This window comes from Maylandia zebra, linkage group LG7 (genome assembly GCF_041146795.1).
Source record: "Maylandia zebra isolate NMK-2024a linkage group LG7, Mzebra_GT3a, whole genome shotgun sequence".
Lineage (NCBI taxonomy): Eukaryota > Metazoa > Chordata > Actinopteri > Cichliformes > Cichlidae > Maylandia > Maylandia zebra.
Window position 1 is genome coordinate 52,608,968 of NC_135173.1, and position 23,445 is coordinate 52,632,412.

Here is a 23,445-nt window from a genome sequence, read left to right on the forward strand (position 1 = left end):
CATACATACCATAATATACAATATATGTGTGTATATTATCACCCCCACTGCACTTTATGTACATATGAAAAAATCTCTGAGGCTATTTGACTGTATATAGCAGCCATTTCTAAATAGCACAAACCACTCTTGTATAGTTTTTTTTGGTTTTTATATTTGTACACTATTTTTCATATTTATTCATTTTTCTTTTTTTAATACAGCTGTAATTCATCCTGACTCATTCCTGCTGATGTAACAACAGTTTCCCCAGTGTGGGATTAATAAAGTCTATGTCTCTGTCCAATTATTAAGTAGTAAATGTCTAGTAAGAGCAGACATTACGCCTGGATGACTTCATCTACCTAATGAATTTGTGCAAACATGAGTGGTTGTCAAAGGATCTGAGTTTTTTCTGGTGTAAGAAAGAAAAAAACATACCAAAAGTCTTATTTTTTTCAACAGATTTTATTGTGGTTGTTTTTTTAATGTTTGTTCCTTAGTAGTGGTTCCTCTTACATTAGATTCACCATATGGGTAGAGGAAATATTGCACACAAACATCAGAAAGCACTAAGGAGTATTTTTTACTTGAAACTAAGTCCTATAAGTTACACATGAGTCCGGGGGAAAAGGGCAGAGACGATCGATGCAAAGATCACAAGACACCTATACCACACAGCTGCAGACAAACATTATTAAAGTTCTCCTGGGAGAAAGATCAGGAGACAAGGCAGATAAAGAGACAGAGAGAAAAAAGAGAAAGTGCAGAGAAAGAAGAGAGAGAAAAGAGTAGTGTCAGTTCAAAGTTTGCAGGTTGCTGTTTGCTCGACAGTAAGGTTGTAGTGTTAGCTTCAGGTTGACCTGCAGGAAAACTGCATTATTGTGGTATCATGAACACCTGGCATCACTTGACTCATATCTCGTACCGTTTGTGTGTCGAGTGAATAGCCCCAAATATGAAAAGCCTGTTTGAATTGGTAAATGTTTCTCCAGAAGCTGGCCTGTCAAAGTTGATCTGTTGTCTCTGTACTGTTAGTTTGTTATGTGTCGTGTTTGTGTTTAAAGTGTCTAGTCTTGGTTTTACATACTTTCATCTAAAACACACAAGTCACTCACTTTCACCTCTGTGTGCTGCCCCTCCACGAGAGAAAAAAGCTTCTACTAGAGGCTGATTCCCTTCTCATTCGTGACTAATTTTTCAGCCTCCTTATGCTGAACCCTCCACCTAGAAAATCTACAATGTGCTGCATTCAGTATCATGTTTATATCAACACTGTGACACTGGCAATTCCTTGGAGCATAGAATACATGTGTCATGGCAAGATTTGCGAAAACCCTAAAATGCTCCTCAAATGTCTTTATTTAGCCTACGTAGCCCTGTTGGTCTTAAAGCAAATTTGAGCAAAACCCCCAAGAAAAAAAAAAAAAAATACTAATTTATCATAACTCATGCATGTCTTCCAAACACTTCATCTGCCACAAAGCTATTTATAATTATAGTACAATGCTTTAGAAAAACAAGACATTTTAAGGTTTATGAAAATATCCTGCTTCACCAGCTTTCCAGTGGGAAAAGGCTAGCTCCCCCCATTGCGCATTGATTACATACAAAACGTTCATAAGAAACAAGATTGGATATTCTTTTCTAGAAAGAACTTAAAATCTGTAAATAAATCAGCAAGCTGAAATAAAAGGCATTCCTCTTTGTAGATTATGCAGATGTGACAAAGACAGGGGAGAGCGCCATGAAGCAACTTCCTGTTGCACAGTGTAAAAGGCTGCCTGGACGATCAAGCACGTTAACTGAAATTTAAACGTAATAACTTACTTATACACAGACAGCGGCGTAAACCAGACCAAAAAAAGACGCTAAATCAATTAAAATCCAGCCAGCTCAAAAAAAAACAAAACGCAGAGAACATTTTCATAACGGTGGAGCAATCAGATTTGCCCGTTATGAATAAGATAAGTTAGACATCATTAATGTTAATCAGTGTTCAGTGTCCATTCAAGTGGAATCATATTTGCTATCGTTCAACTCTATAACCTTTTAACATCATTCTTAGGATTGACTCCCGGTGCTTAAAGCCACCTGTCTAATCTGCAAGATCTGTGCCACTTCTTATACATTCACTTTGATTCCCTAAGGCAGTAACAGAAAACATGCTATATTTATCCTTTGGTGTGGATAACAGACATTTTCTTTTTCAAGTCGTCGTGTTTGCTGAAAGTGGTTAGGCTGATTGAAAGCTTTCTCACGTATGATGTGGGGATGCAGAGGAAAACTCGATACATCAACAACAACATCATTTTCTTGAACTTCACTAGACTCAGCATAACTGGACAATCATAGCTTGGCTTGCTTATTTGGTTTCTTCTCTCCCCCAGTACTCTACCTGCATGAAACATCACCCTTTGTATGGACTCCTTCAGAGCTGATCTGTGTTACTGTTAGTACATAGGAGGAAAGTTTGGTAATCAGTCCTTGTTGCCGATATTTATTTCATTCTGTGTTTAGGTGTCTGCTTAGGTTTTATGCTACATGAATTGGTTTTCTTACTTAAAATTGGGACCCTTCCTGATCTCTCAAGGAACAGGCCTACATTTCTATCTTACAAGCTGGGAAGGATTCGTCCTGCATGACGACAGTGCTGCTGCTGGCCAGTACCATGACGTTCAACTCCTGTTGCTTGTCATGAGTCTCCTGGTACCACTCTCTCATCACATCAGTGTCATGGGTTGGAATGAGCGTAACCTAACATGGGCGACAAAGAGACTCAACTGAAATGGCATCTTGAATTTGAATAATCATATATAAACATTAACTTTAGTTGAAGCAGAGGTTTGTTTGTTTGTTTTTTTTAATTTTTGCTGTACCTTAAATAGAAAAATGCTGCAAAAGCACACAAAACACAATGGAAATAGAAAAGAAATGATGCAAAAGCTGAAAACAATTAAAAATCATGATACAGAACAGAAGTGTTGAAGGGGAAACCATATTGTGTGTTGCAACGAGGTGTGTCTGATAGCACTGTGTTGATGTTGGTCCAGGATCTGCACTGCAAATGATGAATCACATTGTTGCAAAGTCATAGCTCTGCAATGTCAGGAAAAAATGCATTTGTTTACACAAAACTCTCTTCTGGAACAAATGGTAAGCATTTTAAGTGTTTTCTTTTTTATTAATTATATTATCAAGTTAAGTTTGCTGTTATCCAAATTTAGGTTACTCATGCTGCTTTGCTAGTGATACTTTTAAAAACATGAACTAATTTCTTGGATAATGCTAACTGAATGCTCAGACATCGTCATTGGTCAGTTACAACATTGCTCCTGGACTAAAATTATTGTGAATTTAGAGAAACAACTGGGATATCAGACAGTGCATGGAACGGCTGTGGAAGTGAAGTGACAAGGTAACAGTAACAGTTTGCTAATAGCAAACAATGTATTAACAGTATTATATGAATCACAGAAAATACATCTGACTTCTGCAACACTGATGAACCCTGTGCTTTTGTTAAGCATGTCTCAGTGCAGTCCTTTGCATGTTTTGGTTTCTGTCACATGTGCTAGTCTGTGACATTAGCGTATCCCCAGACACGCCTCTGTTGTGTTTTGTGAGTACTCAACTTCTGCTGTGTTTTTTTTTTTCCATTTCCATTGCATTTTATTCAGCATCTGTTGTGTTCGGTGCACTTTTGCAGCATTTTTCTCTTTCCTGGTGTTTTCTTAAGTTGCAGTCCATTTGACCTCTTGGACCACTGTATTGCATTATTACATTATATTAATACTTGGTACTTACTTGCATATTGTTTCCCCACTGGGCTTTTCCTTCAAGCAAAGCATCAAGGACAGCCCGATTGGGTTCCTGAGCTGCCTGGTCATTGCCACTTACTACATAGTAAGAGGACCGCACACGCTTAAAGAACTCAGCATCCACATTTTTGGCACTGCAGTGATTAGGGATGTAAACCAAATCCATGTACATCGGAGGGCAGTTTGGTAGAGATGTCCCACCTGATACCTTTCCACTTCCTGTACCTGAAAAAAATGTAAATTTGCCTCAGATGACATTTAGAAAATAATAACTAAAAACAAAAGATACTGTGCCGCAAATAGATGTCAAAAACTGATATGTGATACACTATATATATATATATGTATATATATATATATATATATATATATATATATATATATATATATATATATATATATATATATATATATATATATATATATATATATATATATATATGTACTCACCTGATGTGGTGCTTTTTACCCCTCTGGAGGCAGAGGTATTGGTTGCATTTTTGGCATCTTTCCCTTCTCCTACACCCTTCTTTGGAGAGGCCATCTTTGAGTCCTTCACTTTTGATAGACCAACCTTTCTAGATGGTGATGAAGATTTTTTGGAAAGTTTTTTCTTGTTGGGCTTTTCGCCTCCTTCTGTGTTAGCATTGTGGAGGTTTTCTTCAGCCTTGAGGGCCTCTGGATCGACCATGCAGACGTCATGGTGACCTGAAGATGGAGCAGGGTCCCTGAGTGCAACGGGAGGAGGATCAGCATGCCTGTAGGTGAGGGTTCTGTCAGTAGGCAGAGTCTCAGAGTCATCTTCAGAGTCAATGTTTGCATCTGCTGTAATTGAGGGGCACTCTTCTGTCCCTGGTGGAACATCTGAATCTGTCTGGGAGGGAGCAGATTCACTAATGGATGTTGGTGGTGTCTCCTCACATTGCCTGGTGTAGAGCTTACCTCCTGGTGGTGGAGGTCCTCCTCCTGACTTGGCCAGAGGTTTCTCATCGTCCAAGGCATTCTCTTCATTGATGAAATACTCCAGAGGGTTAGGGTTGATGAAAGATGGGGAGAGTTCTGTTTTGGGGTGACGGTATTCACATGAAGTAACTAGGCAGAGGTCCACATCTGTCTTAGATGGAGCACAGGGGCTCCTCTTAGTGGAGTCTGGGTCTTTGGAGCCACAGGCAGAATTATACTGATCACAAGAGAGTGGCAGATGTGATGGGGAAGGAAGTTTAGGGCTCACAGGGGATTTTTTCTCAAATGTATAATCATCACATTTAAAGGGATTAGTTTCCTTTGCCTGGAAAAGTGTCTCCTCTTTTGAAAGAGTGAAAGAAGAGGATGGGGAAGTAGCTTTTGGGGGTGAGGGTGACCTGTCATATTCTTGGTATGTGTCAGATTTATCAGCTATATCCTCCACAGATGGTGAAATGGGGCTGCTGCTTTCTTTACCTGCTGGACCTCCAAGCACAGGGGATGGCTCACTGGAATGGGGAGAGTGGATTAGTGAGGTTGCTTTGGGGGTGACTGGAGACTTTTCTGTTTGCTCAACCACAGCACGTGTCATCTCTGTCATTTGACATGGGGTTGTTGCAGAGGGAGTAGACTGAGATGCATCTGATGGGGTTGCAGAAGTGGCACAAACTGAATCATTTTCTTCAAAAAGTGATGGATTTTCCACTGCAGAGGTTGGGTCTCCAGATGCTCTTATGTCAGTTGCATCTGAAGGACTGTAGTCAACCTCAGTTGGGCCATTTTCTGTAGCACGTGAGCTGCCCACTGATGGGTGCTCTGGGGACTGCTTGCTGAAGTCCAGGGCTAAGGAATGGTCAGGGGATTCCTGACCAAACTCTATTGACATGGTAGAGTGCTCTGGGGATTTTGTATCCTGCATCTGTGTCCTGCTTTTTGTTTTGGGGGAGATGTCTGGGGAGATTGACATTGGCCTTGGGCTATCATCCTTGGATGGAGATCCCTCTGCCTCATGGAAAGTGGTTGGGGTCTGAACCACAGAGACGGACAAAGAGTCGTCTACTTCAGTTGAGTGAGGAGAGCCCACTTCGGCATGAAGGGAAGGAGAGTCCGTGGTTGGTTCTGGCAAGGAGCTGGTGGCCAAGGAAGCTGTGGATGCTGAAGCTAAATGTGAGAAAGTGTCCTCTGCTACTACTTCCTCCAGAGGAGTTCCAGACTTATCTGATGTAGTGCCCTCTGAAATTGACATTTTACTCTCTTCTTTGAACGCTGTGAAAGGGTTGATGTCTGATTCATGTTTGGTCAGTGGTGCTGAAAAAAAGACGGAATGACTGTTTTCTCCTGTTTTCTTAGGATCTATATCAAAGGGGGACTTTTCCTTCTTTGTTGGAGAATCAGGTTCAGCTGTTGGCGAGCTCTTTGGTGAGGATGCTACCCTCTCTACTGGGGAGGAACTTTCTAGTTCCTGTTCATGAGGCTCTGGGGTAACTCTGTTGGAGGAATCTTCTTTATCACTTGTAACCTCCACAATTACTGGACCCTGTTCTTTTCTTTCTTCTGATGCAGTTGCCAGAGCTCCCGCTTTTTCATCTACGGGTGACTGATAGTAGGGAGTGTGACCAGATGACTGAGGCGAATTAGCACCTTCTAATGTCTTATCATCTGGGCTAATGGAGGAATCTGCTGTTGCTCTGGTGTATCCTGCCAGTGTGGTGGATAATTCTATTGGAGGAGCAAACACTGATGGTGAATCAGAAATATCCTTATTGTCAACTGAGGGAGATCGCACAAAAGGTACTGTTGTGGATACTGAACTGAGTTTAGATGAATCAGCATCATACTGAGCCGTGGCAAAGCATTTAGCTTTTCCTGCAGAGAGAAAATCCTTAGAGAATTTATCTTCTTCTAGAGATGAAGGCGGAGATATTGTAGAAGCAGAATGGTTGTAGTCCTGACCTTCAGTGGCATCACTCTGAGAGCGATTTAAACATGTAATATCCTGAAGTTGAGAGAGCTTCTTTCTGTCACACTCTGATGTGTCAAACCTGCCAACATCCCGTGACGGAGACTCATTCTCGTCATTGGTGGCTTCATCGCTCATAATGTCCCTGGGAGTCATCATCTCATCCATCGGAGTAGGCACACTAGAGATTTCAATGGTGGACTGGGTGTGGCCAGATGTGACAGTGTAATCTTCAGGAGGTTCGTCTCTGTTCTCTTCATCGGAGGCTGTTGAACTCTCAAAGCCAACTGGCACCATTTCATCATGGATAGACGCAGCTGGAGACACTGGTGAGGACACTTTAGGTGAAGCAGATACAAACAGATTTTGATTCTCTGTTTCTTTTTGACTAATGAAATCATTTTCTACGTTGTTGTTTTCAGCACTAACTTGTTTCATTTCAGCATGTTTCTCTTGGTGGTGTTCTTCCACACTGGGAGGAAGATTATTTTTAACCAGTTCTGCTTTCTGTGGTTCGTATATTTCTTCAGTCTCTCCTTTCTCTTCATAATCCCCTCCCTCAGATGTCTCCTCCATCACAGTGCCCTCATCATCAAACTTCTCTGATATGCTTCCATTGATTTTTCCCTTGAGTACTTGTTCATCTGGAGTCTCTCCACTTTCTCCTTCCACCTCAGTTGTGGTTATACCTTCATCAACAGACTCTAATGCCTCAGGTGACTCTTTGGTTTGAATCACTTCTTCATGGTGTATCATCACAGTCTCCTTTTCCACATTTTGTTCAACTGTTGCATCGTCCTCCATAAACTCTTCAGCTCTGAGCTCTTCAAAGTCCTTAGTGAGGTCCTCTGGTGAGGACATCAGAGATCTTTCTTCTTCTGGATCCACTGTCACTGGAGCAGCACTAGCTTCCACTTTGGTGGCATCCTCTTTTGTCTCCTTCTTTGCCACCTTTATCTTTCCTTTGTCTTTTAACTTTGATGGACCTCCTGAATCTTTCTTTGAAGCATCATCTTTTTTCAGAGGCTTTGGTTTGAGATTCTTTTCTTCACCTGCAGCAGATGCCTTTTTTATATCTTTTAATGGCCTTTTGGCATCTTTCTTTTGCTCTTTCTTTTCTTCTTTCTTCTCTTTCATAGGTGAGTCTCTTCTGATATCCTTTTTTAGACCTTTCTTTGCATCCTCTTTCTTCATTTTTTCATCTTTTTTGCTTTCTTGTTTAGGGGTTTCATCTTTTTTTGCTACTTCTTTTTTAACCTCCTTTTTCTTTTCCACAGACGCTTTGGCCTCCTTTTTAACAATCTTCTCTTTTTCAGCTTTTGGTTTCTTTTTTTCTGGCGTTTCGTTTTGGGCAGCTTGCTCTGCCTTTGCTTTTGATTCTTTCTCAGGTGCCTTTCCCTTTTTCAGTGGGACTTTTTCTTTTTTCTCCATCTTTTGTGTTTTTTCACGAGCTGATTCTGCATCAGCCTTTGCCTTTTCTGGTGTTTCCTCTGTGGAATCCTTCCTGATGTTTTTGACTGGTGAAGGCTTTGGGGTAGACTTGAGGCTCTCTTTGCTGTCTGTTCGGTGTTTCATCTTGGCTTGCTTCAGTGTCGGTGTTGATGGCATGTTAGCAGACACTGTTTTTTGAATATAAACGGGCTGCTTCAAGAAGTCCAGGTGCTTAAGCTTTTCTAAACCTTCAAAAATATGATGCTGGGTGGCATTTCCGGGAAAGAGAACACGAACAACCTTATCTGAGGGATTTGCAGGGTGCCACACAATGAGTGAAGCAATGGAAATCATGTGAGAGAGAGGGAACTCTGATTCTTTTCCATTCGGGAGCAGGATGGAAGTGGTGTCCTTTTCACTTCCTGTCCACTGTTTTATGAAGTGCTGCATGTCCTTGCTGTTCTTTGATGGATTAAGCACATACATCTCAAGCTTGCCCACGCCCATTTTCTGAAAAAGTATGATCGGTTCTATAGTGTTTCCTACAGGTCTTTGCAAAGGCTCAGTCCGTAAATTTAGTTTGTTAAGAAACTGCTGAGTGAAAGCTGCCTCCTCAACATTTCTGCGCACTCTGTAATTGGGTTCAGGATTGTCCAGGTTTTCGGGAAGATTCACAAACACAATTCCAATGTCTGGAGAAATCATGTTCTTCACCCAGTCGCTGTTTGCTGTTGAACCCTGCGACTGTTCCTCCTCGAGCTCTGCAATCTTCCTCAGCAGCATGCTATTGATGCCCGGAAGATTGTCGTCACCGATGTGGGTCAGGAGAATGGAGTCCACCCGGTCTAGATGTCTCACCAGCTTCCAAAAACACGACTTTCTGTCTGAACCTCCATTGATTAGCATGTTGAAGCCGTTGACAGCAAAGAGAGCGGAGTCACCGCGACCTCCGGGGAAAATGTAGCAGCATGGTTTGGAGAGCTTGAGGAATCCACCTGAGGTTGGTGGTTCTAACATGTCAAAAGGAGTTGGGATCTCTACAGATTCAGATAAGTACTCTGTGAACTCTGAGAGGCCCTCCATTTCAGGAAGGATGAGAGTGGAGTTTAGTTTAATGTTAATGAAGTCCTGCAGATTGTGTTTGTCCAAGTTGGAATTTTTCCATTCGCCTTGTTCGGGGCAGGAGAGAGTGAGGTTGGCTTTGTTTGCTGGGTGAATGGTGCTGAGCAATTCACCAATCTGGCCATGAGAAAAAAATGATTAATGGAATCAGTAATGTACTCACAATGATTTCAGGTTCAGTATGTGTCTGTAAGTATATGGGTGTGGGACCACCACACATTTTTTCTCATTCTTTTTTTTACTTTCAATAACCATTATGTAAATGTGTCATAAGAAGAACCCTCCCCATGTTTGCTCACCTCTTGGTCAGTGAATATGTCTATGAAACTGAAAAATGAGAACAATCCAGACTGAAGGATCAGCTCCCCGGTGTTTTCAGAGCATTGTCCTGACAAGACCAAAAGTTTGTGTCTGGCAGTGTCAGAGATCATCAAACGCACCTAGAAAGGAGAAAAAAATATACGTTGTCTGTGCACTGATTTGTTCAACAGTAGATAATAATTTATATAAACTTGGAGAAAAGTACTTATGTGGTGACTATTTACTGCAGCTGCAGTCCTTCTCCTCAAAATAATTATATTAAAAAGGAAATAAAGAAGCTCAATACTTACGCATTTAGCTTAATGATAAATGTACTAGAAATACCACCTGCTTCAAGTCACTTATTTCCATTAGCTAATAAGCTTAATTGTTCTCTGACTGTCTATTGTACTGTCATCACTCTATCTCGCTGTCCTTCACTATTTCTGATGTTCTTTTTTTCTAATTCAGCACCATCAGTTTCTCTGGGCGGCTGGCCAAATCACTCCTGCTGTGCTCTGTGATATTATAAGTGCAGAGTGTGACTGCAAACAGGGAGGGAGTGAAGGAAACAACGAGAAGGCGCAATTCCTGATCCTCTCATATTTTTATTCTCCTTGAAGTTAAGCGAAATCCAAAATCTGTGCTTGCTATCCCTGCAATAAAGAACACATCAGTCCAGGTTCTTAGATTTCTTATTACACCCCCCCCCCCCCCCCTTTTTTTTTTTTTTGGTTCTTAGTCAACATCAGCAAACACACCGGGCTGTATAATTACCTGTTTTAAGATTTAAATGTTTTGTAAATGCTGATGGGAGAATAATGGGAAGAAGCTATAATTTCTAGTAGGAAAAATGTTTTACCTCGGTACTGACGGCTTCATCTGAAGGGTTGATGAGCACAACGGTCTCCAGAATATTGCTTTTGTGGTGAAGAATTCTCTGGCCTGAAAAGAAAACAGAAAATAGATATAGTAAAATAAATGTCATGCTAAATGTCTCATGCTATGAGTTATATAGTAACCCTGCTGTGAATATAATTAGATAGAACCAAGAGGCATAATCAATCTACAGAGTAGCTGACCAACAGAAAACTGTGTATCAGATACAGCCTCTCAGTAATGATGATATCCTACTTTATTGTATAAAAGACAGGAAAAGAAGGAAAGTATTTACTAATTTGCCAACCAAACCAATTGGCTGATTATTCAAGGAAATAATTGGATTTATCATTTAATAATTGTAAAAATTATTATTATTATTGTATGATCTGCTGTACAATATAAAGCGCCAATAAAATAAAATTTAATTGAATTAAAAATCAAGGTTTTTTTTTGCCCCTGTGCTTATTAATTTATAGCAAATTATATTATATATATTATATATATTATATTATAGCAATCTTATGTAAGTGACACAAGAATAATTTCTCTTTGATCTTTTTGAATTCATCATTATAAAACTCTCCTAATAATATTCATATATTAACAGCAATGACTGATTTTTCATGAAATATACATATTTCTGTTACACATGTTCTATTGCCTTGTTCTTCACTGTTCATGCAGGAAATTTAAGTGGCCAGACATTTACATAAATTTGTTGTTTGTTTTAATCACATGATTCTTTTAACACATGTACATACACGTTTGCTGTTTACTTTTAGCTTGTCAGTTCTGCAGCTGTTCCGTCACATTTTTTTGTCTCCCCACAAATACTTACATTGTGTTTTATTATTTTATTTATCTATTTATTTATGTTTTGCAAGCTCTTGTAGCTTTTTTTTAAATTTACGTTGTGCTTTATTCGACTTGCAGTGCGTTTGAACTCCCAGTTCCTATAATAACCCTGAGTTCTTTGTAACAGTTATACACTAAAGACACAAAATAAAAATTATTATTAACATTACTGATTATTCTGCCAATTAGTTTCTGCCTGTAATAACTGACCAAATATCTATTTAAAAAATGTCTATCAAATTTTCCCAAATATAAAGATGATGCTTTAAACTGGCTACTTTATTCAACAAACAAATATTTACATACTGCAAGGTTAAAGGACATGTTATCATGTTATTATTATTCCCAATTATTTGACAATTACTGACTAGCCACTTCTTTTACAGTGCTACACAACTCCAGTCAGACTCGGCCTCTGTGAGAGGACAGACAGCACCGACATGGCTGGGTTATTATCTGCCTCACTCTAACACCCAGTAACGATTTGAACTCTGACAATGGCCACTAAAAATAGATGAATCTGCAGCAATTTGAGAAAGGTAATATTTCCTCTCTCATGAGACGGAGTGATTAGACAGAACACGAACAGTGTTGTGGGGTTAGGCCCGTGATCAATCTTCTAGGTTTTGGTTGATTGATTATGACTGTGACCCCACTGTGTGTGTGTGAGGGGGGTTTGGCTGTCCTCTGGCCCAGCGGATGAGACATGAACATGGTATCTTTAGCTTCATTATCCATCCCTACATGTCAGGCTTCACTCAGTCAACCCCACAGACCCTTTGTTTCTCCTCACTGTCACCAACATCAAGCATCAACTGATACCAAACTACAAGACACAGATCTTATTTTTATTCATTTATTTCAGTCAAAACAAACAAACAAAAAAATGTTGCTGCTATAATGGAAAGACAAAGGATGAGAATCTGCTTTGTGTGAAGTGCTTGGACCCAGACTGTAAATTCAGAAGCACCGTGTTGAAGACTGAGTGTGGCTTGTCCCTGGAGACGCAATACTCCAGCAGCTATCTGCCTGCTCGGCTGATTCCTCCATACATATTTCATATAGCAGCAGATTCTCATGAAGGAATGCACAACCATTAACTCTACTGCTTCACCCCAGAGAGTTATCATGCCTTACAGAAAACACTCTCATTCACTGCTGTGTTTCCTACACAGTAAATGACTGCTGGGGTCTAATAATCTCGGGGGTTCAGTAAAAACTGAAATAATGGTTCGAGGTTTTGTTCCCTCCCAGGCATTTGTCAGTTCTGTTTTTGGGGGTGTGGATGGAAAAAAATAATAATAATGAATTCTTCTAGAATGATTGTAATCTAGAGATTTTGTGTAAATTCAACATCATGACAGAACCTTAAACGACAAAAGGGTCATTGCTTTCATTTTTTTGAGTGCATAGTGGATATTTTCCAGCAGAATCTATTGAAGACCTTAAATGTGTGTCATTTTTTTTCCAGTGAGCAGGCAATGAATGCATCAGCTTTATTTGTTTCTTTTATTTCTAGTGTTGGTACATTCACCTTCGAGATGCGAACAAGCTGTTGGTGATTTCTGTCAAACCGATTGGCCTCGTGAAAAACAGTTTTCCTTTGCACCTGCATTTTACCGGCATGTTGAAGATTTGTGTCCGTCTACTACAACCATCATAAAACCCCTGCTACTCAGGGGGTGGAAAAACCTTCACCAAAACCCATTCTGAGGAGGGAGTGGTCTGACCGGTGCTCCTCTAAGAAACAAAGCCATATCTGTAACCGCTAATGCAAAAGAGACGCATCTCTTTTGTCTTTGTCCCTCTTCGTGGGTTACGCCCTGCTTACTGGCCTTTTATGTGATGAAATAGAAAGTATAGCACAGCACTCCTCACAGGAAAAAAAAACAAACTATCCATCACCACCGCCATGTGTCTGATTTAACTCATCAAAAAGTGACAGATTGCACACAGGAGCTTGTTTGACCCTGACAATTACTTTGATCGATATGAAAATCCTTAAAACCCAGTGCGTCTCTGTCTCAGCGGGAGGTGAGGTAATGTGACATGCATCGCTAAACATTCTCCTTCTGGCTGAATAGGAAGAGGACGACCGGTTGGTTTTTCCCTCTCTGCAACTGACCGAGCCAGATGGGAACATCAATGAGGATGGCACCCCACCAAAAATAGATCAGTGGAACAACTAAATTCAGCACTTGCTTTAAAGCAAAAGGAAGGACTGGATCTGCTCCTCTAGATCCCCAGTATTGTGTGTGTCAGCAAGTGTATTTCATACCAAAACAGTGACGTCCAGCAGAGACACTGGCAAAATTTTTACTGTGACTTTTGGATTTGTCTCCAACCAAGCATATATAACATGTCTGGTAATGGAGCTAATGGCAATGATCCAGCTATTAACTTGAAAAGCAGTCGATCACCTGTGGCACCATATTGATTCTCACTGCCAGCATTCAGCTTTTAACATCTTCATAGTCATTACTGTAGGAATTAGCCCATGCAATTGAATGACAAGCTGACAGATGAAAGGCAGTTATTATTACAATTTTTTTCTATTGCAGTGCTTATAATATCAGGGGATGTGGGACTTTTTATGATGCAGGTGAATAAAACTGCTGATCTGCAGTTGGAGTCAGGAATGAAGAGAAAACAGACCATTAGGAATATTTTCTTCGCTGACAAATGAATAAAAGTCAACACAGTTTTTAAATATCATCGATCATAAATTGCAGTCTTGTCTTCAAGAATCTCATTAGCAAGGCTTCTTCATGGATTTGTGGTTTAGACATGTCTTTTGAGGCTTCACTGCTGTCTGCACTGATGGCAGAGTGATGGGAAATCTATAAGTAAACAGAAGTGTCATATGTCTATAAAGGAAAGGCAGGTGGTCTCCCATCTAGCCTGCTCTTCTTCCTCTCTTTTCCTTGTTACTGTGAGGGCCAGGCATCCTGTGCGCCACGTGATTGACGGTTCGTCGTTCATCAAGCAGACAGGTAATTGCATTTGCCCTCCTGAGCCGGATTTCACCCGCTGGTTTTCCTCTAAAGAATAATCTCTAAGCAATGAATGAAACCACCCTACCAGCTAAAGAGAAAACTCAAGAATGCAGCATTTAAAGATGTTTCATTGATTTTTCTTTATTACAGCTAAGGGTAAGTCCCACTGAAAATCAACTCATAAGCTCAACTCACTACACAGCCCTCCGAGAACCAATGCTGATTCATTTCTGACAAGATGCTTGATACAACTTCTGTTAGCAAGGATTAACTTTTTTTTTTTAACCTTTTATGTTTCACTCAGCTTCGATGTTGTTTCCTGTTAAATCCTAATTTATAATTAATAAAGTCATATCAAGCATAGTTTTAATTCAGGCACAGGGGTGCCTGAAGGTCACGGTCATGGCTGCAATTGGAGCAGATCAATTCATCTCAGTGCCAGCCCACCTCTACTGATGGCTCAACTTCTATGGGTCCAAAGGACAAATCTCATGTAAGAAGTGGATTTAAGCTGCCATAGCATGCCCATAGTGTGCAAGTGCAAGCTGCTTTGCAGCCCATTGCCAATTCAGCTTCTAGCTGCTGCTCCTGATAATATACACCTTTCTGTGAAAAAGTATGGGGAGGTACCGCATCCATCCAATTCAATTCAGTTTAATTTATATAGCAACAAATCACAACAACAGTTGCCTCAAGGCCATACAAAGCACTACAATTATTTTAGAGAAAACCCCACCAGTCAGATGAGCCCCTATGAGCAAGCACTTGGTGACAATACAACAGGAAGAAAACCAGGGGGTTTTCTTCCTGTTGGGGGTGAGGGGAGAAAGGTAGGACAAAATCCATCCAACCTCCATTCTCTTAAGAGGTTTTCCCATTTGGGGTGTGGTGGGACTGGAGCCTATAGAAGAGTTTGCTGGTAACACCCTCCAGAGACCACTAGTCTTAGATCACTTAGCATGGGCTAACACAGAGACAGACACCTATGGACAATTTAGAATCACCGATTAACCTAGCATGCATGTCTTTGGACTCTGAGAGGAAGCCAGAGTACCTGGAGTGAACTCACGCAGGCTCCAGGAGAACACACAAACCTCACAGACAGTAGAAGGAACCCAATCAGCCAGCGGGTTCGAACCAGGAACCCTCTTGCTCTTGAAGGACCAGTACTAAGCACAGTGCACCAGGTGACAGAAGTGATGTTATTATTATTTTTAAATCTTTTTTTTAAAATTAACAATATTATGATTCAAAAGTTTAAAATATATATCTGTGAATTAAAAAGAATCATGACATTTTACATAAAACCCTACAAACCCGTCAAATTGTACAGTTCACATCAAGCTGAAATCAAAAATTTAAAAAGGTAAAAAAAAAAGAGTTGCCAAAAGGAAAGAAATACAATATGAGAAAATAACATTATTGATTTTTTGCCTGCCAAGACATTGACTCTCAAAGTGTTCTCTTCATTCTGCTGCGTGTCTGTCTGTGTGACCTTGCTTATTTATCACCCCAATCTCTCTTCAGCCTGTTCTTACTCCATTATTTCCTCTTCTCTCACCACCCCACCCGCCTGTGTCATTGTCTTATTTTAAAAGCCCTTCCCCTCACCCTCTTGCTCCCTGAGTCCTCCCCGTTCCCCTCCCTTCTTTATTTTCATGGACAGACACCGCCACTAGGGATTCGACATTGCTAATTACTCCCAAATCAACTGTGCATCTAGTTGCAAGGCAACAGTACACTGGAGGAAAGGGCAAGAGTGGAGGATGGGAAGACGGGATAAAAGGGAGTGTGAAGCTGGAGCGCTGTTAAATGTCATTCTGGATGAATCCTGCCTCTCAGATGACTGTATTTCATTTCTGAGATTTGATACAGGGATATTAATGCATTAGAATCGACCTACTGATTTAGTTTGCAGCCACATTTATCGGCTCGATCAATCTATTAAACATCTAACCACATACGAAGCTGGTCGTTCTCAATGTGGAGCAGAAGCTTTAACTGCTGGGGACTGTCAAGGCCATGTTGCCTACTGATACACCACATGTCCTGCAACACTGAATGTGTTTCATCTTCATACAGACTCCTTCACTTTGCAAATGACACAAAGGTAAAAGTGCCTTGCAAGAAAATGCTGACAGGGTGTATCCTGTGGTAGGCAATAAAGCCTACGTGTTTAGGATTCCACAAGGAAGCTATTCAGAGAGTGCAGAATTATTAGGCAAATGAGTATTTTGTCCACATCATCCTCTTCATGCATGTTGTCTTACTCCAAGCTGTATAGGCTCGAAAGCCTACTACCAATTAAGCATATTAGGTGATGTGCATCTCTGTAATGAGAAGGGGTGTGGTCTAATGACATCAACACCCTATATCAGGTGTGCATAATTATTAGGCAACGTCCTTTCCTTTGGCAAAATGGGTCAAAAGAAGGACTTGACAGGCTCAGAAAAGTCAAAAATAGTGAGATATCTTGCAGAGGGATGCAGCAGTCTCAAAATTGCAAAGCTTCTGAAGCGTGATCATCGAACAATCAAGCGTTTCATTCAAAATAGTCAACAGGGTCGCAAGAAGCGTGTGGAAAAACCAAGGCGCAAAATAACTGCCCATGAACTGAGAAAAGTCAAGCGTGCAGCTGCCAAGATGCCACTTGCCACCAGTTTGGCCATATTTCAGAGCTGCAACATCACTGGAGTGCCCAAAAGCACAAGGTGTGCAATACTCAGAGACATGGCCAAGGTAAGAAAGGCTGAAAGACGACCACCACTGAACAAGACACACAAGCTGAAACGTCAAGACTGGGCCAAGAAATATCTCAAGACTGGTTTTTCTAAGGTTTTATGGACTGATGAAATGAGAGTGAGTCTTGATGGGCCAGATGGATGGGCCCATGGCTGGATTGGTAAAGGGCAGAGAGCTCCAGTCCGACTCAGCAGGGTGGAGGTGGAGTACTGGTTTGGGCTGGTATCATCAAAGATGAGCTTGTGGGGCCTTTTCGGGTTGAGGATGGAGTCAAGCTCAACTCCCAGTCCTACTGCCAGTTTCTGGAAGACACCTTCTTCAAGCAGTGGTACAGGAAGAAGTCTGCATCCTTCAAGAAAAACATGATTTTCATGCAGGACAATGCTCCATCACACGCGTCCAAGTACTCCACAGCGTGGCTGGCAAGAAAGGGTATAAAAGAAGAAAAACTAATGACATGGCCACCTTGTTCACCTGATCTGAACCCCATTGAGAACCTGTGGTCCATCATCAAATGTGAGATTTACAAGGAGGGAAAACAGTACACCTCTCTGAACAGTGTCTGGGAGGCTGTGGTTGCTGCTGCACGCAATGTTGATGGTGAACAGATCAAAACACTGACAGAATCCATGGATGGCAGGCTTTTGAGTGTCCTTGCAAAGAAAGGTGGCTATATTGGTCGCTGATTTGTTTTTGTTTTGTTTTTGAATGTCAGAAATGTATATTTGTGAATGTGGAGATGTTATATTGGTTTCACTGGTAAAAATAAATAATTGAAATGGGTATATATTTGTTTTTTGTTAAGTTGCCTAATAATTATGCACAGTAATAGTCACCTGCACACACAGATATCCCCCTAAAATAGCTAAAACTAAAAACAAACTAGAAACTACTTCCAAAAACATTCAGCTTTGATATTAATGAGTTTTTTGGGTTCATTGAGAACATGGTTGTTGTTCAATAATGAAATTATTCCTCAAAAATACAACTTGCTTAATAATTCTGCACTCCCTGTAGCTGACTTAGATGTAATGGTGGACACTGCTGAGAAACGCAGCTATGAAACTGTAAATACTCAAGTACTGTGCTTCACAACATATTTTATGACAGGGGTAGATCGTGATTGAAATAAATTAAAATAAAAAAGGGGGTCTTTTATATAGTGATTGTTTTTACTTTTAATACATTAAGCGTATTATTTCTCACATGACTGCAAAAGTGTATGTCTTTGGTTTCTGTTTACGACACAATGGAAGCTGTTTGAAAAATCTCAAGACATTAATCGGTGTGAAACATTGTGGCATAAATTTCCAGTTTACCTCTGACATCTGCAGAGAAACGAGCCGAGTGTCTGGACACAAAAAGCTTGAGTTCCTGGTCCAGGTTGCAGTCAATTAAGTTGGCGTCCCACGAGCGGATCCCTACAAAACAAGCACACAAGCACAAACAAAACTGTGAAAAGTCACCTTCCCTTGTGAATTATCTTCCTAAAATTTACAGGAAAATCTTGGCACGAGCAAGGATTGACTTTTAATTTGGCAAGAGGAATGAAATCTATAATAGGAAATATCTATATCCCTATTTCTGTTTGGCCACGGTGCCAGAAGCAGGGACGACCTCTGTTGTGCTGACTCATTGCGGTGTCATCCTCTCTATAATTTTGCAAAGCCAAGGCCTAATGAAGGCTTCCGAGAAGTTATTTGATAGCAGCAGCGAATCAGTGTTACTCTGAGGTGAACAGCAGACGATGGGCTGAAAACACTTATTTTAGCAACAGGGCCTAAACCTTAAAAAAATAAATGACAGCATAAGTTAAAAATCGAAACACCATTAAATAAGATAATTTTTATTTTAAAGACAGCATGAAGGGGACAGCATAAATGTATTTATTGAATTTTTTTCCCACCCAAGGTCAAGTGTAAATTTGACAATACACAGAGAGAGAGAGAGAGAGAGAGAGAGAGAGAGAGAGAGAGAAAGAGAGAGAGAGAGAGAGAGAGAGAGAGAGAGAGAGAAAGAAATGACTGTGGCCCCAACAGGTTCATCTCCAAAGTAACCTCTTATTTTTTTTAATTAAAGAAAAATTATTTATTCATTTTTTGTTTGGTACATCTGTATACATCATCAGCAGATTTAACCTTTAACAAAGAGCCACACCTACTCTGTGCTTTTACTCTGATAGTGCCTGGAAAATCTAGAAGTGTGCAGGGTAAAGATAATATGAACCCATCTTAGTTTTACGCCCACGCAGATACTGCGCCATTGCCCCCCCTACAAACAGTGCACTATGGCCAGTGAGGCAGGCCTCTACAGCAGCTGTAGCCTTTCTAAAAAACGCCCCGCTTCACTTTGAAGATGGGTCCTCCTGGCTTTCCGTAGGGACCGCAGTGCGGACCGAGCCACGCCCACAAGCCGGTGTGTGGGATGAGAGAGAAAGCTGGATGCAGGAGGGTAGTGATGGAGAAATATTCCCACGGGGATGAAGGGGGAATTCGTTGATTGTAATTCAAGGGCGCGTACTGTAGCAGTCTCGAAACGCAAACTGTCAACTCCACGACACAAACCGAGAGAAAACTCTCGTTTCCTCCTTCAGGCCGTGAACTGTGACACAAAAGCAAGGTGCTGCGAGAGACCCTCAGAAACCCGATTCGCTTCACTGCACTGACGCACAATCCGAATTGGATGCTGAATCATTGCTCGTCAGCTTCATAACAGCACCAGGCCCACGTGTGTTGTGGCTGGCAACAACTGAACCCACTGATATTATGTGATAGAAAAAAAATGATACAGAACTGCCCCTGTTGGTGGGTAAAATACCCGAGGGCGAAGATGTAGTGATTATTTTCCTCTAGCTCACAGTGATGTTACTGGGAGGGGCTGACAGATAGCACCACCGCAGTCTACTTCAAACAGCTGCCCAACAAATAACACTCAGACTGTGTTCATTACTCGTTGACACGCGTAATTCCTCACCACCGTTCACAAAGCAAAGCGCTGCAAATAACTACAGCTCCAAAAAAGAAAAAAAAGAAAAGAATAAAACCCCCGCACAGATTATGTGACTTTATGCTGCCAAACTTCCAGTCTATCCGTCTCTGTTCCAGCTGTTTTGAACACGTCAAGAGGAGCTCTCTGGCCTACACCCCCTTTCACAAAGCCCCATCTTACCTTTCTCTATGTCCGCAATGGCACACTTCAGATGCTCCTCCGTTACGATCTCTCCGATAACAACCAGCAGGTAGAATTTGCTGTCATTAAAGTGCTGCGAGGGGCTCGAGGATGTCAGCGACGCCCCGGTGTTGCTTTGGCCGCCTAAAGTCTCCATGTCTGCAGATTCAACCAGGGTTGCCATCCTCTCCTGCTGTCTATCTTCTCTTTTTTACGCCCCCGCTCTCTCGCTGTCTCTCGTTTGCGGATCCCAGCCTCCCTTTATTCGCTGCAGAGCTTTGGAGTGGTCTCCAGACATGCAAGTGCAGCCTTGATAGGAGTGGCCCTTGCTTTTTATACCAGCAGACACAGTGTCACATTCGGTAACCGGGGAGAGACGAGGGCGCCGGAGCTTTTTTTCCGCATACTCACTCCACAGCTGATGTCATCCGCAACGAATCAAACGCATCCGGAAGTCACTGAGATTTTATGCTTTTCATTGTTTTCATCGGTGCTGGACTCCTCACTACTTGTTACTCATATTAAAAAAAAAAATACTTAGAGCACTGATGTTTCACCCCTCTGGGTTCAGTTTCTGATGTTGGGTTGTAGTAAACGAGTTGTACTTCTGTTAGCGCAGTGAAAATCTTTATAGACCTTTCTGACGTGCTTTTTGAGATTCCGTTTTTAAACAGACTTTTTATTTACTTTAAACCGAGATTTCATCTTTTTAGTCATTTAATTGTTTTTATTTTTTATTTTTTTTACATGCAAAAACTATAATATTCAAAGACAATGAATGCAAATTGCAAGGACCGTACTCAAAGATCAGGGCAGAAAACCCCTGAGAGATTGACTGAAGCCATGGTAGCTATCCATCCATCCATCCATGCATTTTGATAACCACTTATTCACTTTATGATTGCTGGGGGGACTGTCACTGGGTGAGAGGTGTAGTACACACCAACAGGTCACCAGTCTGTTGCAGGGCTAAGTATTATATGTCCAGACACATCAAATCACTTCAAACCAAAAAAGTGTTTGGCTTCTAATCCTACAAATATCCTTTATGCATCTGTTCACGGTCCCTCTTTGATCTCCCATAGAGTCTACTAAAAAGTTTCAAGGGAGTCACTCGAGGAAAATTCTTTGATTCTTGGAATCTTAGATCTCACAAAACACAAGTCTTCATGTGAAAGCAGTATCAGATATTAGGGTGGGTTAAGTCAGAAAACTACAAACAGAAAGAAAATGAGAAGAGTTGAGATCACAGGATTCCAGTCTGTCATATTTTCTTTGCAAGTGTGTGTGCTGTGTGTGCTGTGTGTGTCTGTGTGTGTGTGGTGTGTCTAGATGTTAAATGCAGTTGGCAGTGAATAATAAACAGTTCTGTCTTTTGATATGAACATAAAAGATGCTCCGTTTTCCCAGGAGAATAATCCTACCGGTACTTGCTAAACTTTGGCCTCTGTGAACACAAACAACTTTAAAACTACGTTTGAGCATTGCTAGAAAAAACATGGCACAAATATGACAGAGACAGAAAGGGAGGTGTAGACCAAAAAACGAGTCAGACAGATACACAGATACACATATACACGTGCGCACAAATCCAGAATTTCATTCTAGATTTCCCTCTGGCAAGCCTAACGGGGCCACTGCAGGTGTTTTATTGACTTAAAAATGCTACCAGGAGCAGGAATCCACTCAGCAGCTCCTGGATGTGAATATTTCAGAGGCTTTGTGGCGTGGTGGGTTGGGTTTGATTCTATTCTCCAAAGGCCATTGGAGGTCATATCAAACATTCATCATACACAGCTGGGAAAGAAGGATGCCATTAAAAATACAACACGGTGCCCCCAGAAGTCTCCCAGATACAGACAAGGACGAAATGGATGTGAGTGTGTGTGTGAGTGTGTATCTGTTTGTGTGGCTTGAGGGGGATGGTGATGAATAGAGAGCCAATGGCAATTTGATAGACAGGAATGTATGATGTGTGTGTGTGTGTGTGTGTGTGTGTGTGTGTGTGTGTGTGTGTGTGTGTGTGTATGGACAAGCCATTTAAAAATGAACACTGAAAGATGTGAATGATTCAAAACCCAAACACTCACGTGAGTCTTACAAAACACCAAGCCCCATTTTGTTGGATGTTACTTAAAAAACAAACCAAAGAAGTGAAATAAGCTGTTTAATTCATTTCTTTGGAAACCAAAGAAATGTGTTCTGGAAAAGAACAAAAGATGCCTACAGTGGCTATCAGACAACAGAGGGTGGGGTAAGTTTATACATTGCATGTTTCTTTCATATTGTTACTTATCTGGTTTTGAACTTTGGTCTATTAGATGTTACATAATTTTGTAACTTTTCAAAATGAGTCACCTGCTTAATCAGAATCAGAATATTTTATTAATCCCGAAGGAAATTATGTGGTTACAGTGGCTCCAAGACAATAAGAACAGTAACAGACCGAAATCAATTAAATAATACAATGTTATTCTTCACATGCACGAATAAAATTTGAACTATTGTATGATTTAATTGATTTCAGTCTGTTACTGTTTTATTGTCTTGGAGCCACTCTAACCACATAATTTCCTTCGGGATTAATCAAGTACATTGCAAAGTTACTAAATTTAATTTACTCTAATATATAAAAATAGCTTAATTATAAATATCCAGAATATTGCAAAGATTAAATATGTATGACTGACATTTTACTCTAAACTGTAAAAATTTGTTATTTTCATTGTAGAGCATGTGCAAAAGGGTGTAACTATTTCACTGTACTGTGCATTAGATGGAGGAGATGTTCAGGAAGAGAGCCACAGGCAGGAAAGATTGCCTGTCGTTCAGTGGTGCATTTGGGTAATCTCAGTGTCTCACTGAACGTGCTCCTGTGGCCAGCATGTCACGGAGTGGGTGGGAGGTGTTGTCCAGCATTGTCCTTATCTTGGACAACATCCGCCTCTCTGACACCACCTTGAGGGAGTCCAGCTCCATCCCTACAACATTGCTGGCCTTGTGGATCAGTTTATTGAGTCTGTTGGCATCTGCGACCCTCAGCCTGCTGCCCCAGCATGCAACAGCATGGATGCATGGAGGATGCCACTGGCCACAACAGACTCAGAAAATCCTGAACACTGTCCGATAGATGTAAAAAGATCTCTGTCACCTCAGAAAATACAGACGACTCTGGACCTTCCTATAAACTGTGTTTTTAACCCAGTCCAGTTTATTATCTCTGTTT

The 23,445-nt window shown here is 41.0% G+C and overlaps 1 protein-coding gene across 1 annotated transcript; it reads right to left on the reverse strand.

Annotated features, from left to right (window-relative positions):
* Window positions 1-426: 426 nt before the first annotated feature.
* Window positions 427-20,651, reverse strand: map1b (microtubule-associated protein 1B). The gene is made up of 7 exons (XM_004549817.5): window positions 20,220-20,651; window positions 18,371-18,472; window positions 10,439-10,521; window positions 9,576-9,716; window positions 4,251-9,393; window positions 3,787-4,025; window positions 427-2,736 (listed from the first exon to the last, which is right to left on the reverse strand). Exons 1-7 carry the CDS (start codon window positions 20,401-20,403, stop codon window positions 2,581-2,583), a joined length of 6,048 nt encoding a protein of 2,015 aa, XP_004549874.2. The 5' UTR covers window positions 20,404-20,651; the 3' UTR covers window positions 427-2,580.
* Between the last annotated feature and the right edge of the window lie 2,794 nt (window positions 20,652-23,445).

Excerpts from the sequence above, each read along its gene's own strand:
- map1b (XM_004549817.5), bottom strand. The coding sequence starts at position 20,403 with ATGGCAACCCTGGTTGAATCTGCAGACATGGAGACTTTAGGCGGCCAA. Across the intron at positions 10,522-18,370 it reads TTTCTCTGCAGATGTCAGAG|GCCAGAGAATTCTTCACCAC; the intron begins GTAAACTGGAAA and ends TTTTCTTTTCAG. Across the intron at positions 2,737-3,786 it reads AGTGGGGAAACAATATGCAA|GTTACGCTCATTCCAACCCA; the intron begins GTAAGTACCAAG and ends CGCCCATGTTAG.